Raw genomic sequence first — 19,463 nt, forward strand, 5'->3', positions numbered from 1 at the left:
CACAATGCTTTATTTATCCTAGAAGATGTCTTTGATGCTTAATGTTTACTCATCTCGAACCTTATATTTTTGCTTTACAAGACGTTAAGATTCCTAAGACTAATTTATAAAACACTCAAATAATCCACAAGCAAAATAAGAATAAAAAAAAGTAAATGCCAAGTGCCCCTGGGTTTTACAATAAATGTCAAAATTGTTTGAAAAACCAAGACAAGAAAACTTTTCTCCCCACCGAGGACGAGGATATAACTATTTGTAGAACCAACTGATTTAGTAAGCTGTCAAAGAATAACTTGAAATGTCATTTATCTTATTTGATCACTTAGAAAGAAAATAACTTTAAAAACCCAAGAACAAAACTTTTTGCTGAATAAATAATGCAATTTAGGTGTAATGTCACTTAAAAAGAGACTTGTAGATTTACGGTGTAGCATTCTGTGGTCAAAATTGTTTCTTATTAAAAGAACAAACATGAAATGACATTAGTTTTAAGCGTCCTTTAAGTATACATGATTGGGAAGGAGATAATATTTTTGGTCTAAAACGTGTAATTAGACACTTAAGAACAACTAATACTCTTTAGATTACTAGCCAAAGCATTTTTTTTGTGCACACATCCCTTCATAAGCAGACACAAAAATAAGCATCGTAAAAAGCACAGTTATTGGTGGTTATACGATACTATTACTCGTGCTACTGACAGCTTATCGTAGCACAAACCATCCTGGGACCAACAAAGTGGCAAACACTCCTCCTCCAACCCACTCTGTTCAGAACCTTTCTTTTTGCTCATTTTCCTGAAGTTCCCACTTCCTTAAATTTTTTGCTTTTGAACTCTTTCCAGAAGAAAGCCTAAAAAGTTCTAAATTTAGGGTTTCAGTGCCCTTTTTTTAACAGCAAATGTGATCGCGCCACAGCCAAGTGTCGTTTTCCGCTATTTTGTGCCAGAAAACCTTAATTTTTGGCAAAAGGGGACCAAAAGCCAGGGATTCTAAATTCTAAGATAGCAAATCAGATTTTCATGGTCTGGAACTCTTACCTGGAGGCTCATACTTCACCAAATTAAAAATCAAGGAAAGTCATGCTTTACTGTGGGTAGTATAATTGATGTGTTTCTTCCTTTTTTTTTCCTCTGGTGATATTATTCAATCAAAAGTTATAGATAACCATGAGCGAGACTGACTTGAATGGAAATAAAGACATCCAGCGCTTTTTTCAAGTCGCGAAAGAGATCGCCCCACGACAAAATACCATTTTCTGCCCCAAAACAAAAAATTTGGTCAAATAGAGCCACAATGCCAGTGAGTAAGAAATCTGAGATACCCAGTGACCTAACAACTATTCAAAAGCTGTATAAAAAAAATAAACCTCTTCTAAAACCTCCCCCGCCCCCTAAGGAAAAAAAACAAGCTTCTTTTATGGTTTTTCTTGTAATTTTTCATCCTATGGGTGCTCCAGCAATGCTCCAAGCAAAAATCGAAATTTTCTCTGCAACTTAGCGGCAATAATCTACATATCAGGACTTTTATCTATGTGACAAAGTTACCCATATTTCGGCTCTTCATTTAAAAGAGATAAACAAGCGAAATCAATTTTGAATGCCTTGTTTCAGCAAAAACTCATGTTAAGTCATTTAGTTTCTTTACCTAGGCTAGACAAATTACTTCGCAGTTTATGTAACACGGTTCTACAAAACAAGGTCAAATAAACTGATCAATGATGTTTTACTATATTTGTAGAATTATGAAAATCAGCTGTTTTACGAAAACTAGGCTTCCATGAATTGTTTTAGAGAATTTGAATTGTATACTAAAAACCACCAATATCATGGCCTACGAAACACTATTGAGAGCTTTCTGAACTAGTCTTTTATTTTCTATAGACTAGCCTAGAACATCTGTACTCCTAAGAAAGTATACTGTTTTTTAAGGTTTGGTCTGCCCAAGGAGACCTCAAGGTTTTGTTGGACGGGACGAGGTTGTTATATAACCAACAATGGCCAAATGAGCCATCAGATTTTTTCTGATCGGTTTAGTAGGGCAGAGAAGCACCAGTGTACAAGAACAAAATCATAAAAAAAACTTTTTTTTTCAAAATGGGGCCCAAAAAGGTAAAATAAGCTTAAAAATTATATCCATAGAGTTCTTAAACCATGGGGACTCTTGTGCATAAAAAAAAAAAGATTGAGTGAGAAAGAGAGGTCAAGAAAAGGGGTCGATTTTTCTTTGCTTTAATCGGCTTGAAATTTATATTCTTATGCCCCTGGGTCGAAGATCCCGATGCAACAAAACAATGCTAACAAAGTTATGTTTGACCCAAAAATCGAAATCGAAGAAACTGATTTTTTTCTAAAACGACTTGATACCTACTTCCGCAAGTCTTCAGGTAATGGGGACCCTAAAGTAAAAATAGAAAAGTAGGTTGGGGGCGGAAGCCACAAAAAATTGGACAAAAAATTGCCATTTTTTCCTGATTTGCTGGAATCTATACCTTTAAATCATTGGGTGAAGGGGACTCAAGGTATAAAAAAGAAAATATTAGTTTGCCAGGAAAGGGGTCCCAAAAGTCTGATTTCTTTCCTAAAGGCTTCTCAGCTGCATCCGTATCTTTTTGAACCAAGGGGGGCCTAATGTACACTAACTTTTTAGGTTAGACCCAGGGCACCCTGGAAGTCAGGCTGAAAAAGGACCTAAAACGTATATACACCAAATTTAAAATCAGAGAGGTTGGTTGCCGGGCTAATGGTGCACTAAGCTTCTGTTAAGAGGTTTCGATGGTGGATGGTGCTAGCTAACTGAAATGGACCAAGCAATGTTTTAATTCTGATTTTTTTGAACTATTGTTAGCAAGTGCCTGGGCCAAGAGGCCATAATTTGGTACAAAAATTAGGCCTGGGTTATGAAACTTCTATAAAAAGGCAAGACATTTTTTGCTATGATTTGCTTGACACCTGTATCCTTGGGAAAAAGAAACCCACGATATACGAACATAAAGTTGGTTTGCCCGAATATGAGGCCCCAAAATTTTTAAAATTAAATTTTTAATTTTTTTTTCGGAACTACTTGAAACCTAAATCCCAAGCTCCTTGATCAATAGATTCTAATACTATTTTGTTCCAGAAAATTGAGCCAAAAACAGCCTAAACAGTTTTTGTCTTAGCAGCAGTAAACCTGTACCCTTAAGTCCCTTAGCCGAGTGGGTCCCTAGTTTACAAAAATCTAGGCTGTCGCAAGGGCCCTTCTAAAACTGGCTAATAAACTTCTTTTTCCGACCGGAAATTTATATCTGCAATTCCAAGGCAGAATTCTAATGCACAAAACAACTTTTATTCGAAGGTGAATGGGTCTTTCATACATGGGGGACAAAAATGGACCAACATCATTGTTTGTTTTTTTTGTTCAACTTGAAACATGTATGGGCAAATAATATTCTAGTTACTAAAGCATTTCAAGGGGCGATAGTGCTACACTCATTTGTTGTATTTTATGTTCGTTTTAAGTTTAACTTGATTATTGATTTTAATTTCTATGTGTTTTATGTTTTGTTTATTCATCTGTGTTTATAACTGTTATTCTTAAGATTAATTACTTTTATTTTTGTTCGTTTAAGGATTCATTTATTTATTTTAATTGAGTTCTGTCTGTTTGAAGTTTGTTTAAACTATATAGCTGTATTTCTGCTATATATATATATATATATATATATATATATATATATATATATATATATATATATATATATATATATATATATATATATATATATATATTATGTATCTATTATCAAGACTGTTTCTTACAGTTTCGGTTACTATTGCGTCGCATCGCTCCTTACTTACAGTTCGTTGCCAAGAACTATTTGATATATATATATATATATATATATATATATATATATATATATATATATATATATATATATATATATATATATATATATATATATATATATATATATATATATATATATATATATATATACTACGGGAACGTCCAAAATTGGTGAATGTCAACAATTCACCAGTGAACGTCCAAAATACCTTTTTTTCTCCTTGGATTTTAGTCAGCGTTGCTGGTCAACTTTTTCAATTTAATACAGGGTGTATATATATATATATATATATATATATATATATATATATATATATATATATATATATATATATATATATATATATATATATATATATATATATATATATATATATATATATATATATATATGTACATAATATAAATATAACCTGTCCATGTTAGTGTTAAGCACTTATGAAGTGTTTTGGCTTTAATCGAATTGCATATAAAGAATTGAATCTCTGTAGAAGCTCTGGGAATTATAGCATTTGGTTTAAACTAGAACTGGAAACAAGTCATCCTGGAAACTTTCCATTTCAATTACTTCGGCAGAACAACAGTTGGAGTCTTTTTTATTCTCATTTTTAGTGTCCTCTCTAAGATAAGTTGTATATGCTAGTTCATGAAGAAATTCAAGGTGAAAAACCTAGTTATAAACGATAAAAAAGTTTTCAAAAGAACCGGGACAGAAAAGAAACAGCAAAAACAGCATGATTCAAGCCATAGCTGGAACCCTGACCCTCTCCGTGATTCGCGCAAGAATGTAAAAATCTAAATTTAGTAAACTAATAAATAATCATATTTTTAATACCTCAGAAAGCATATTAATAGTGGCACTTTATTGTTAGAATAGTAATTTCAGTGCTTTATTTAATTATGACTGAAAATAAAAGGATTGTGCTGTGTTCTTAATTTGGGCAACTAAAACAGTGAAGATGTTCTCATTAAGATGGACTTAAGTGGATCTGGATAGAGACCTCAGCGGAATGACTCTTCCTGCTATAAATCAGTCAAACTGAATAATCGGATATCGCGTTGCACAGAAATTCGGGCTGAAACCCCTTGACGTTTCTTCGAAGATTTATGTGGCGTTCACAGGATCGCATGGATGCTGGGATGGGGGTACATTTTTTGATTAAATTTAGCAAGATTTTAGGTTGGATTAAAAGAGGCTCTAAAAGGCAACATATAAACTTTTATAAGCTCGATACTCGAGATAAAAATAAACAGGAAAAATTATATTTCAGATAAGGGGGTACAATATTATGTTAATAAATAGGCTACGTCTTTGGGTTCCCACACACTTAATCAACCTTTTACACCTTTAGTGTTTAGTAGGAAGATTAAAATTCCATATGGGCTAGGAATTCTTTGTGAGGAAGGCAGCAGGAAAGCCTATTATTTAAGTAGCTGGTTCAGAAAAAAAGGGTTCAGAGTTAGGCAAGCTATTTTGGAGGGGGAACATATGTTTTATAGCCTGAAAAAGCCTATATATCTGCCAAAACTATGGTAAATTTAGATGGAAGGCAACCATTTTATTTCAAAAGCAAATTTTGATTCTTGGATCTCTTCAAAAGATGTTATGTTACTGCCAACACTATTCTACGCGAATCTAATTGGTGGGCTTCGAATTATGGTTTTAGATTCTGGTTAATATAAAATTTATGCCCAAGGTCGTATTCAGGAGAGGGGTTAAGGGGTTTGAACTCCTACCCCCATGAAATGTTTATCTGATTCGTAAAAACGTAATAAAAATGCATATAAACACATCTTTGATGCTTTTTTAAAAGTTTTTTTTTATAAACCCTCCCAAAAAAACCTCCCGAACGAAAATCCTGGATACGGCCCTCTCTAAACCATTAATTAATTCTTTATTTAAAAATGTCAAAGCCTCAGACAGGCCCATGCCCGGCTTTTTTTCACAGACCACTATTTAGGACTTCACGATCTTGTAGTTTTTGCAAAGTCAATTTTCAACGAAAATTCGTTAAAAATACATAAGCTATTTTTGCTATTAGTTTGTTTCCACGCATTTTGTACCAGTGGCTTTTCGAAAAATTAATTTTATTCTTCAATGAAACATATTAGTCGTCTGGCAGGCGTGAGGTGTCTGCATTTTTTTTTTACATTGTAGGAGGGGTTTATTAATTCATTTGGGGTAGGGAGCCAATAATAAAAAAGACCAATTTTTGGCCATAGAATAGACTTTCTTTTAAGATAATATTACTTAAAAAACAATTATCGCTAACAATAATACCTAATTCGTATTTTATGTCAAAAAAAAAGATCTTCATGTGTTAAGATATTGACATGAGAGAGGGTAGAGGGTAGGAGAGGGTAAGTGTCTATTTGACACTTAAAAAACGATCCTTTTTCTTTTTTTAGGGTCAGTTTCATCTTAAGTCCCCCACATTGTGCTCAGATTAATTGTTAAGAAACGTCCTGGGACATTCACAAAGTAATATTTTAAACGTTTGATCAAGATCATACTGAAATTCTGGCCACATTTATTGATAGTAATTGGCTAAATTTGTTTATTCCAGCTTCGTCACAATCATGCGACGTCACATACCAAAAACCCGAAGCAATTTTCTGCCAAGTGAATGCCTTGATTTGTCTAATTGTAGAGTGAGCTTCATTGAAATTATGGAGATAATAAATGGCAAGGAACGTTTAAGACATTAAAACTTTGCTGAACAGCGTAATGCTATTCAGTTATAGAAGAAAAACGAAGCATAATTTTATGCTTCAAAAAATTTTCTCTTAGCACATAATCATTCTAATCTTTAGTAGGGGCTCTAATCTGATGCCATTTTCTTATTTTTGTAAACAAGAAGCAGAAGGCATAATCAAATTCGATTTTTGCACAAGATGAGATCAGGGGAGATAAATCAACAAATTGCTAAACTATACAGTGTAAGATCACGTTTAATCCAATATTGTTTAGACGGATGAGGCAAAAATTAAAAAAGTACCAAGATTGACAAATCATAGAGAAAATATATGAGATTATAGGAATCATTTTCAACTTCTTGAGATATTCAACTTCTTGAGATTTTCAACTTCATTTTCATTTAAACAATTTTTCAATAAACAATTAAAACATTTTCAACTTCTTGAGATATCAGTGGGGAAGAAATGGACTTAAACCCCCTTCCTCCTTTTGCCCGGGCTTACTACACAATAGGACAATGGCTATGGAATCTAGAATTCGGTACTTCTAATTAACATCTCTTTTTTAAAAAAAAGAGATGTTTAGATTCCTTCTAAACATTTTTTTAGAAGAAAACTTCATGTTCTTCAATTAATTATTAGACTTTACTTTTTTTAATTGTTGCGGACACTTTGTCCTTCCTGAGATACCTATGATCATTGCAGAGATAGAAAAGTGTAACTGGAAAAAACGGTTATGAAAACAAAACATTTAACTTTTCTAATACTTTTATTCGTTCAAGAAGTTCAAAGCTTCCTTTCAATATAAACTAACACGCAGTTTTTCTTGTCATCCAAAGGCTCCTGTCTAATAGGATATTTATCAGGAAAACATTATGGAAACGTATTTCAAGTTCCTTAAGCTCTGGGGAACAGTTTGGGCAGTTTAGAAGATAAATGCGATGATTCAACCATTGATTGTGACTAGGGACGCATTGCTTCCCATGATTGGATTCGCAGTCCACTAATCTCCAAGAAAAGAAATAAAACAATGGAATAGAGCATTGATGAAAATGAAAAAAGCCTCAAGACCTAGATATAATTTTTACCATAAATACAATAGAAATAAGATTAGACTATTAACATTATGAAGATTGCATATTATCATGCAAAACTATGAAATAAAAGAATGTACTTTGGCATATGCTTCGTTTTTTGCAGCTTTTATTCTTTTATTTTGCACTTTTATAACTGCTAAGCTGTAGACTACATACAGTACTACTATATTCAGAAAAAGACAACTTGGCTCTTTAGATGGCTCAATATCATGGTGTTGATGACATTGAGACCAGGGGCGGATCCAGGATTTTTGGGGGGGAATTTAGGGGGGTGCAAAATAGGTTGATCCGATAAACTTGCGTTAGGAGCGAGTTTTATTAACGCAAAATTGAGTTAATTAAGTAATTTACACTATTTTAGTGCCCCCCTCATTCCCCCTGGATCCGCCACTGATTGAGACATTGTTGTTGTTTCCAGAATTGTAATTGAGTTTCATAGAATGCCCTTGAGTAGTCGCACGTAACTAAATACAAACGACCCAATTAACACCAAAATTCCGATATATAATTTTCTATAGGGGTTAAAGGGGTAAATCCCATGAAAAGTGTCCAAGGGCAAAGGGGTTACGTTTTGAAACAAGATTCTTCGCCAGAAAAACGTCACGGTTTTCCTGAATTTTACAAAATATGAACTTTTAGTAAATTTTGTAGACTTCTATGGAGGAGGGGGTGGATATTCTCTGGAATCCTATATTTTAGCCCTTGAAAGATCACTAAACTTTAAAGGAAAATAAAATGAATATAAAAGGATTAGTGGTAAAAAAAATGTTGGCGAGTTGCCATGGGCATTTTGAACTTTATTTTAGCATCTTAAGATTTGTTTTGCAGCCAAATCTAGAGAGTGAAAAGTATTTATAAGCTTACATATTCGGCTGGTATTTTACCGGATCATCAACTCTTACAGACGATATTAGAAAACTTAGGTTTATATTGCAAATAGAAGTTTTATTTTTTTCGACTCTGAAGGGAATGCAGTGTGTCTAATATATTCCTTTTCTTTACGTTAGTTGCTTTCTGCAAGTCCGATCCCAATCCGATTTATAGACAGATAATCTTCAGACAGCTTCAGACAGAGACAGACAGCTATCAGATATTCTTATCACTATGCACATATGTACAAACAAGCATGATCCTTTGGAATATTAGAAGACTTTTCTTTGAAGAGAGTTTGAGTGTCTTAAGACAAAAAAGTTAATTTTTTGCAAGAGGCTTGTAACTTTTCCATGAGGTCATTCAAACAACTCTCAGAGAAGATTTCCCTTACTCCCATTCCTCGCCCTTTTGTGTAGAGATATAATAAATATTTTTAAAAAGTCTATTTAATATTGAGTAAAATATTAATAGAATTCGAAAAAAGATTTTGTATTAATGAGAGTCTACATTACTTAGAATCATATACGTGACCATCGAGCAAATATATTTAGGCAAAAAATAACTATCCTTAGCTTGTTAGATAATAAAAAAAGATATTTCTTGCTTTAAAAAAAAAAAGATTTTAGAAAAGACTTTAAAATATTTTTTGCTTTTTAGTTTAGCATAAAATAAAGATAATATATTTATTTTATGTCAAACTGCATTTTTTCAATTAAAAAAAAAACCTTTGTCTACTCTTCTTTCAATTCAACCGCGTTAATCTATAGTTTTATTCCAAAGCAAAGCTGTTTTATTACCTTAGTTAACTCCTCAGTTATCTAGAATCAGATTAATTTCCTTAAAGTTGTATTTAAATATATTTAATAGTAAAGACGCTAGTAACAGAAAATAAAAATAGAATTAAGAGCTATTGAGTTTTTACCACAGTACAAGAAAAAAGAACTTATAATCATAAATAGAGAAGTAGCCTTACCGGCTATGGCCATCCAAGGATAAAAGGCTGCGGGTTGCTGGGACGGAGAATGTTGCTGTTCAGGTGTACCTTGTCCTTGAGGGACAGTTTGAGGTCTTGACCCGTTACTTGCATTGGAATTATTTGCACTAAGTGAACAAGGGCTCCATGGTCCTTGAGAAACGACATTTCTCATTGCATTGCTTTCTGGATATCTGGGGCCTCCTTGGCTAAGATCCGTAGTTCGAGTTGGGTCTAATTGCCCTTGCTGGAGCCAGGCAAGATTTGTATCTTTGGATGGCAGGCCATATGCGTTTTGTTCTTTGGAGGACTGTAAATCTATTGGAAGTTTATATTGATGTTCGTATAGTTTACAGGGGGCTGCAGGGTTAGCTGCATCATAGGCCTGCTCATGCCCAGTTTGTCTAATATTTGCTAGGGCAGCTGTTGCAGAATATGGATTCAGGCCTAATGGAAATCTATAGGCCTGATCTGGAGCACTTGCAGGATGAGATCCATAAAAACCATTCTGTTCAAAATACGAATTCATCATTTCACTGAACCACGTGGGCACAAGATTGAAATCACTTCACTTACAAAGTTTTTTTTCTCCTGGAAAATTCCACGCAATCGTTCTTCCTAACTCTTGATTATTTGATTGGGTTGAAAGGGAAATTGTTTCGTATGCCCTACGTAACACCGGAATCAACCAATGGGGACAGATTCTCTAACAGCGGCGACGCGCTTTTGAACCAGATGTTTAGAGATACAGTAATTTCGCTATATGTAACTATTTCGTTAACATCCCTTGTCGCTATAGGGATCTTAAAATTCACGGCAAAGCCTACCTGAAAGAGATAAAATACGAGCTAGTATTGTTCCTATCTTGGTGAAAGGTAACCTTACTGTTAGGAAGTACTATTAAAATGTCACTTCGAACAAAATTTACATAGAAATATTCTTTAGGTCTTTCTTAATTTATATAATGTTTACTAGTGATCTTACTCCTATCATAAGTAGGGACAGGTTAGACTTTTAAGGAGGACGTGAAGAATTATCTAGCAAGGCGGCGTAAACTTTTCTTATAACTTTGGAAGTTTTATTTTCATTTATATCAAACAGTTCGTGGTAACGAACTGTAAGTAAGGAGCGATCCGGCTCAATAGTAACCGAAACTCTAAAATACGGAATTTTGACACAAATAGATACATTAAAAGAATCAGATTTTTATGCTGATTTCAAATATATAAGTTTCATCAAGTTAATCTTACCCATCAAAAGTTACGGGCCTGAGAAAATTTACCTTATTTTTGAAAAAAGGGAGAACATCCCCTAAAAGTCATAGAACTTCAACGAAATTCACACCATCAGATTCAGCGTATCAGAGAACCCTACTATAGGAGTTTCAAGCTCCTATCCGCAAAAATATTGAATTTTGTATTTTTTGCCAGAAGAAAGATCACGGATGCGTGTTTATTTGTTTTTTTTTCTGTGTTTTTTTCCCCAGGGATGATTGTATCGACCCAGTGGTCGTATAATATCGCAGGAGGGCTCATTCGAACGGAAACTAAAATTTCTAGTGCCCTTTTTAAGTGACCAACAAATGGAGGGCAACTAGGCCCCTCCCACGCTCATTTTTTCCCAAAGCCATCCGATCTAAATTATGGATAGCAGTTTTATTCAGAGTGATCGAAAAGTATAATAACTCTGTCTCTGAGGATGACGTTATCCTCCACAGTCTCCTAGGAAAGTGCTGTATTTCTTGAACTGTGGCATGTGTTTACACATGGTATTGGTTATCGTGAAGTGTACAGAACTTTCCAGGGGGATTTTTTTTGGTAGTTGTTTTATGGGGGGGGGTCGAGGTTTACGTGGGAGGATCTTTCCATGGAGAAAGTTTTCACGGGGGAAGGGACATTGCTATGAAGGGGGTGCCAGATTTCCCAGCCTTATTTAAAATTTTTTTTTTTTAACTGAAAGTAAGGAGCAACATAAAAACTTTAATTGAACCGAAATTATTACGTATATGATTGGATTCGCCCCTTAGTCATTACCTCGCCCTTTACGTTAAAGTTTTTCTTGTACTTTCATCAGAGCTATTTATTCTAATTAACGGCCTTTGTCATTAAGGGGCCATTCTTATAGAATTGGAATAAAATTTGAACTTTAGCCTAAAGAGCGAGGTATTGACCAGGGAGCGAACTCCCTAACATACGTAATAAAAATATAGGAATATAGAAATTCGTTATGTAAGTTAATTCATAAGTTACGTCAGATCCAAACCTCGAGAAAGCCATTTAGCCAAAAAAAGCAAAATTAATATGCAAATTTCGTTTTAATTATTCATGTACAGTGAACCAAGATCAAAGCTGTATTAATTCAAAAACTTTCAGAAATTAAATAAAGAAACATGTTTTTTAACTGAAAGTAAGGAGCGACATTCAAACTTAAAACGAACAGAAATTATTCCGTATATGAAAGGGGCTGTCCCCTCCTCAACGCTTCGCTCTTTACGCTAAAGTTTGACTCTGTCTCACGACTTTAGTTTTTAAAACAATAAAAAACTTTAGCGTAAAGAGCGAAGCGTTGAGGAGGGAGCAACCCCTTCAATATACGGAATAATTTCTGTTTGTTTTAAGTTTTAATGTCGCTCCTTACGTTCAGTTAAAAATACTTGTGTTTTTTTTTAATTTAATTTCGAGGAATAGAACCATATGGGTCCACATAACTCTGATCCTTTTAAGGTATTGAAAGATTTTTTTAAAGGAGAGTGTTAGGAAAAAGCCCAAAGTGATTTTTACTAGTTTTTCAAACACTGGCGGATCCAGGGGGAGGGGGGTCCCCCAAGATTTTTTCTGGCGCCCTATTTTCCTGTTTTGTTTTCTTTTTTAGAACAAATTTGTCAATTATTGACAGCTTTGTCACATTGGCCTCCCCAAGATTTTGCTCACTGACGCCCTTGTCACACTGACCCCCTCCCCGATATTTTGCTCTAGATCCACCCCTGTTTTCAAATTACGCCTGGTGTGATATCGTGGGACTGATCACATTCCATTCCCCTTTGTAGGGATATATACCAAGGCAAAAAAGAGCTCTTTATGAGTTTTGATACGACAAATAATTCAAAAATAAATTTCGAATAAACGCCTTAAGCTAATTCCAGATGCTGTGCAATCACACGATTTTATTTTGTTTATTTATTCTTTAGTTTTTATGGACAATAAATTAAGCATAAATTGTTAAAAAATAGAAAAAGGAGAATAGGCTAAAGATCAGGCACGTACGCAGGAATTTGTTTCGGGGGGGGGGGGTCCAAATCCTTCAGACCTATTATTCTGTGAGAAAAATCAAAAAATTATGGGATAATGAAAAAAATCGTGAGATTTGGGGGGGGGGCGGGCCCGGAGTCCCCCCCTGCGTACGTCCCTGCTAAAGATTATACGCCATATTTTGGAAACACTATTCAACACTGTAAAAACTGCAAATTAAAAAAAATGGATGATTGTAAATTACCAGGATATTAATGAGACAAACTTGCTGAAAGCTTCTTTCAGCCGAATACCCTAAGCTTTAGGAATAAAATCCAAGATGAAATTCGTCTCAGTATATACTCAGTAAAGACTGTCTGTTACCAACTCAGCTTTATTTTAGGGAGCGGGGCTTAAAGACTAGTTAATTGATTTATGAAGATGACCCTCTATTTTTTAGACGAATAGGATAATGCAAATAGTTTGTACTTTTGATTCAAAAATTATACTAGTTTATTTGTTTTATATTCTTGAAAAGAAAAAACAAACAAAGAAGGAAAACACTATGTTTATCATAAAAGATTTTTTGTTGACTCAAAAATTTAATTTTCTATTTGTATTTTGAGTTTCCTCGTATGCTTGCATAAAAAATTTTCCGTAAATATTCTAGCTGACCAGTGCTTTAGCAAGGATTGCATTTCAAAAGTGGTTTGAGTCATTTAGGGGAAGGAATTTAACTATAAAAAAGAATGAAATACAGCTTTGTTAAACAAAACTGGGTTAGAAAGTAGAGTTCTACTTAGTCTCCCACATTTGTGGTGATGGGGGTCCTTTCTTTGGCTAGGCTCACTGAAGCTGGCGTATTATACAGAATTATCAATGCAAACCTAAGTTTGACTGAAAATGCTATTGTCGTTAGTACCATTCAATTTTGAGCGGATGTTTCAATATTTAAGGACAAAGAAAGTCTTTCGGATTGAGATAAAAGAAATTATTCATATATTTTTCTTGAAGGACTAGAGTGTCTCTAGAGGAGCTGAAGTTAATTTTAGGGAAAACTTACTACTTTCTAAAGGCTACTTTGTTATTGCAATAATTAAGACAATGATAAAGCTAATTTGGGAAGCAAATTGAAACAAAGGACGTTCTGACCTTGTTTTTTTTTCCTCCAGGCTTTGGAGTTTAATATTTGGGAATAGAACAACGATAAATGACTAGATTGAGCTAGAAAATGGAACTAGACTGACTAGAAAATTACTGACTAGAAACAAATGACTAGAAAATTACTTAACATAAGTGAGGTAATTTTAGTCTATGTAAATAATGTACCAGGTAACAAAAAAAAACTACAACCAACATGTTTAAATGCACGAAGAAAATTGTTGTTGGCAAAAAATGGCATCATCTCATAATTTTAATTTAGTCATTTTCCTTGGCTTTGAACATTGTTGTTTACATCACCTTCTTTTATTGTGCCTATTTCTGGTTTTACTATACTAGACACATCCTAATTTACTAGTCTTATTCATTAAATTTTCTCAAACGAGATTAAATTAATTAGGTTAGAGCAAATTTAACTCAACATAGAATTAATTTCCTTTATTGTACACAGTTTAAAAATATTTACCCTTTTTACAAGTTCTTGTCTTCTGAAACAAAATAACTTGTCTTCTAACCCAAATCCCTCATATTTTCATTAGAAGGCATACAATTTTACAACACCAAACTACTTATTTTGCATAGTTTTTATCCCTGCCTATGACTAAAAAATTTTCACCTTTAAACGCAGCAAGACCTCATATATCTTTCTGTTATGACCTGCACACAAATGACTTAATTATAGTAATTATGCAGAGGACCAAGTAAGGGAAAGACCATTGTTTTTTACTCCTATAATCAACTATTACAGAATACTTCATTTTTTACATTGATTGTAACAATTACATAAGAGGTTTTAAATAGAATGGTAATCAAATCATTCTTTTTTAGCAAATGTAATGTCTTTATAGCCGCAAACGGCAAGAATTCTGACAAATGCATAAATATACTAAGATTATAACTTATTTTTGACTTTGGCAGTTATAAATTACGTGTTATAAAATGTACACCCTAGAACTTGGATGAACGAAAAAAAAAAGTAAAAATGGACAGATGTTTTACAGATATAAAATAAAGTCTACCCCCCCCCCAATTAAATCCCCTTTCCTTAGCTGTTTACAAGGCAATATTCAGGGGGGTACAGGGTTTGAACCTCCCCTCTCCCTAAGTATTTGTATTTCTCGTAAAAACATAACAAAAATACATATAAACAATTTTTTCTGCGTTTTTTAAAGTTATTTTTAAACCCTCCCGAAAAAATACCTCTCTCCCCAGAACAAAAACATTGGATATGCCCTTGGCATTTTATTACCACACAAAACATAACAGTGCCTTAAGTTTGCTATTCCAGCTTTCTTTATTGGTTCTATTAAAATGAAGCGTAAGAAAATCAATAAGGATTTTGAGCCTGGATGAATTAGACCATTAGACCATGGGTAATTTGCTTTAACTAAATTTTATCACTCTAACCAACTACGATTTAAAAACCAGCTGAAATTTCTTCCGTATTTTGTCTCTCTTTGCTTTGCCTTCTATTGTTCTTTTTGTAAAAAGGCTTTCCAGGGGAATGCATCAGATAGAATGATATATTTATTACAGAAAATCAGCCATATTAAGCCATACACCAAATGGATACAATTCAATATCAAGCTAGAACAGTCAATGTACGCTGTAATACTAGCTGTAAAGATAAACTATGCACCGTGATTGGTTCAGTAATGTAACCGAATTAAAAAACAAGAGAAGAAAACCATAGGAGCCGTTAAAATTTACTAGGAATCTGTATTTCGAAAAGTTAAGCCTGAGTTTTGATTACTTTGGAAATTCTGATGGTCTAAAATGTTCATTATTCTCTGCGCAAAACATTTTACAAGGGAAAGAAAAATTGTATTTTGATCAATACTTTTTTAAATGATAATATGGACTAACGGTTAAAGAACCTTTGAAAACCACAATGTAAGGAAAGAATTGCCTTTACAACGGAACTAATATCATTTCAACCTCACTACTTCGCAAGCTGGTCTGAGGCAGACACCAATGAGCGTTCCTCCAACATATACACTGTTAAGACATTCACTTAATTCACCACAGTCTCTAGAAATATTAGAAATATCAGAAGTCTCTAGAATTATCCCTTAAGCAGTAATTACATTTAAATATATATTCACAAAGAAGTCAGCATTGGTTCTTTTGAGAGAAATAGGTAGAAATTCGAAAGAGGGTTCCTGACCAACAGGGGAGGAAAATTGTTTGTTATTAAACGAACTTAATCTCAGGGTTGTCTTTATTCTTCAGAATAATGCGTCACCTAAACAAATTTCACACTAGAAGACCATAATCTTATTTTAACCTATACAATTAATTGGCTGAAAGCAGTAGCTGTTACAGGCCTCATTATGTGTGGGCGGGGAGGGGGGCAAGGTACAACACTGGAGTTTAAAGGAAAAAATAAATGGAATTTAATGTCGGATTTCAGATAAACTGGGGGGGGCATCTGCCCCCCAATAAGATCTAGAGCCCCAAATGGCTGAAAGAGAAACTTACCCTTGGCTATTAAAAAAAAGTAGATAAATAAAATAAAATTTAAAACGATAATAGATATGAATACCATGTCGGCTTAGTAGGCTACCTGCCTTGGTGTACTTTGTTGTTAAATTATTTGCTAAGAAGGGATATTAGCAGCGTAACAGAAGGAAACACGTTAATAAAATCCCAGTAGTACTATTTAATTCATTATTTTATGCTCTTCCTAAATATTATATTTTTGATTGTGATAATGCTTCCTAACCCCTGATAATTCCAGAAATAGCCCTAGGATATATTCAAAACAAAAAGAAAACCCCAAAACAATGAAATTCTTACTTTATAATATGCGGCAGGTTCTTATTAATCAGATTATCCTATTTCCTTCCATTGTCATCCACATTTTAAAATCATTTTTAAACAGCATTTTTTTGACTCCATTCTTTTGCAATCACTTGGGCCGAATGCTAATCACGGGCCAAGAATGCAAGAGACCCATTAACAAACAAGACATGTGATACTTCACAAGATGACCAACAATGACCAGGTATGTTATTGAGGACTATATCTGGTACCATTAGGGAGAAGGGGTGGGTTACATCGTCAGAAAAGTGAATATTATAGTTCGAAAGGGTATATAGTAAGGAATCTAATGATACTACTTTTATTTTATTTACGTGTTTCCTTCTGTTTGGCCAGTAATATCACATGTTACCAAACATTTTTCATATTTGCAGTTCAATTTTTTCAGTTCAATTCATTTAATTACAGAATGATATAACACATAACATTAATCCAAGTGGCTGACCAAAGAAAGACATAAAAACACTTGACACTTGGCGAACACATATGCAATAAACGCTTAACAAACGAACAAAACAAACAAAAAAAGGAAATAACAACCAAATTATGACCAATCTCTAATCATGAAAATAAAACAAAAGTGCAAAAAAAAAAGAGAGAAAAGAAAGGAAAAAAAAACATCTATGAACTGAGACCCAAAGAAAAGCAGTAAGCAGTAAAGTCTTTTATCTCTTTAGTTTTTACTATACCTCTTGCTTTGCAAGTGTTCTCTGCAGTTAAACAAACTTCCCTGGGAAAATTGCCCTCGTCAGTGTATAGAACATCAAACTTAGTATATAAGTTAAATATTCCAGTTATTTTATAATCACTCCTGCTGATAAAACTAAGAGAACTTCATCTGTTTACATGATATTAAAGCGATGGGCGGGAACAAGCCATAAACTTTATTCGTCTCCGGTTTTCTTTTTTTTTAGATAATAAATCAAAAGTAGTTTAGGGAAAAAATAATAATAAGTGTTTCTGATATATTATTTTACACATTGTGGTTTTGTTCATTTTCCTTGGTGTGATTGTTTATTAATGGTTAAGATCACGACAAGGTCGCAATTTTTAACATTGAAATTTTTAATTGATGATATTAATGAATAAAACTGTCTCTGCGTTTGATGTAGAAGAGGCAAACATATTCGTAGAAGTTTTAAATTAATTACTGCTTTAAGCGGAATTGATATAATGAAAAGGAATAAATTATAATGAGGAATGGTAAAAACTGCCATTTGAGGGTTTACCAGTGAAGTCAGGCTCCCTCCCTTTCTTAGGTTCAAAATGACCAAACTATATACCTAGAATAGAGAGTCTTTCTGAATAATGAAATAGTAATAAAATCTCTGAATAATAATAAAACTGAATTATAAAATCTCTCCTCAGTAGCCTAATTCTCCTGAAATTTTTGGCTCTTACCCTTCTGAATTGATAGGTTAATGCCTTAACTTATTTGCTAAGGAAGGCTAGACCTAACTTTTATTGTTTATTTTGGCTAGAGGGAGTATATTCAGGAAAAAAGGAGAAAAATGGCTGACGAGAAGCACATGCGTAAGGAAGCTGTTAGGCCCAAGTGCTCAAACAAAATCCCATTATTTCTAATTAAAAAAAAATTTATCCGATTTTCTTATAGATTGACTTTATTTTCTGTCGGGACGAGTCCCCATGACCCCAACTCGACCCTATCAACCTGCAACACAAGTTTCTGGTATAATGTCCCCCTCCCAATAATTTTTAAACAATGCTAATTTTGTTTGCACTTGTTTTTTAATAAAAAGCACAGCAATTTATGTTTTTTTACTTCTCAGGAAACCTCGGATAGGCAAAAGGGAGTGGGATCTTCATTTCTATTTTAAAATTGTTTTATTGTCATCTGTCAATCTGTTTCAGTTAGTTCTATTGTTTTTATGGCAGGTTAAGACAGCTAGGTAAAGATACAGCATGTATATATTAACTTTGTTCAATTTGTATTGTTATGTTACTTGCTTGTTTTAAAACGCGATTAATCGCACCCTTTTTGTTGAAGTTTCATTCTTATTCCTAAAATTATGAAAGTTTCATGTTGTATCAGGTTTTAAAGGATAGTTTTTTAATTATTACATTTTGTATATTAAGAATCAGCGTGAATAATAGATATTATTGTTGCCTATTCTATGTTTAAAATCTCGTTTTTAAAATTTGGTTTCTTTTGAAGGGAACTCATTACCAGGGGCGTAGCTTCAGCATTTTTATTGAGGGGGCAAAAAATTCCAAATCCAGTGAGTCAAGGGGCATGGGCTATAGAAAATCTTTTTTCCAATTCTTTTTTTTTGGGGGGGGGGCCAACTGCCCCCCAGCCACCCCCAAACGACGCTACTGCGCATTACTTACACTTCGTTACTGCTAGATTTTTTATGTAAGGCTATCTTAAATGTAAAAGAGCATTACCATTTCTTCCTTGAACCCCCGTTTCATTACGTTCAAGTTTAATACTAGAAATTCGATCCTTAGACATTGACCACTATCCCTGATAAAGCGTACCCCTCCTTATATTTATTTGAAGGGGCAACGTGAAATAACATTCTTTTAAAAGACGAAGGTTTTTATGGATTATAAATAGCCACCATAAGTCTACTCATAAATATTAAATTATAAGTAATTTAAGTTGCATACATAAAGGAAAATACGTGGATGCTATTTCTTCGTTTGGTATTTTATTAATCTAGATAACAAACGGATATAACTGTATATCTTGTTCATTGCTTTCTTGCTGAAGTGTCCCACTGACAGCTTCAACTGATAATGCTACATGAGCTACGTA

The 19,463-nt window shown here is 33.6% G+C and overlaps 1 protein-coding gene across 3 annotated transcripts in view; it reads right to left on the reverse strand.

Annotated features, from left to right (window-relative positions):
* The window catches only part of LOC148943474 (homeotic protein ultrabithorax-like), a 178,732-nt gene that overhangs the window by 81,081 nt on the left and 78,188 nt on the right, over window positions 1-19,463 (reverse strand). For all 3 annotated transcript variants that reach the window (XM_089101865.1, XM_089101862.1, XM_089101863.1), the window contains exon 2: window positions 9,471-10,297. In XM_089101865.1, coding sequence (XP_088957991.1) covers window positions 9,471-10,002 — 532 coding nt within the window. In that variant the 5' untranslated portion in view covers window positions 10,003-10,297. The remainder of the gene's footprint in view (window positions 1-9,470; window positions 10,298-19,463) is intronic.

Source organism: Artemia sp. Qi Xiang Cuo, chromosome 15 (genome assembly GCF_049724085.1).
Source record: "Artemia sp. Qi Xiang Cuo chromosome 15, ASM4972408v1, whole genome shotgun sequence".
Lineage (NCBI taxonomy): Eukaryota > Metazoa > Arthropoda > Branchiopoda > Anostraca > Artemiidae > Artemia > Artemia sp. Qi Xiang Cuo.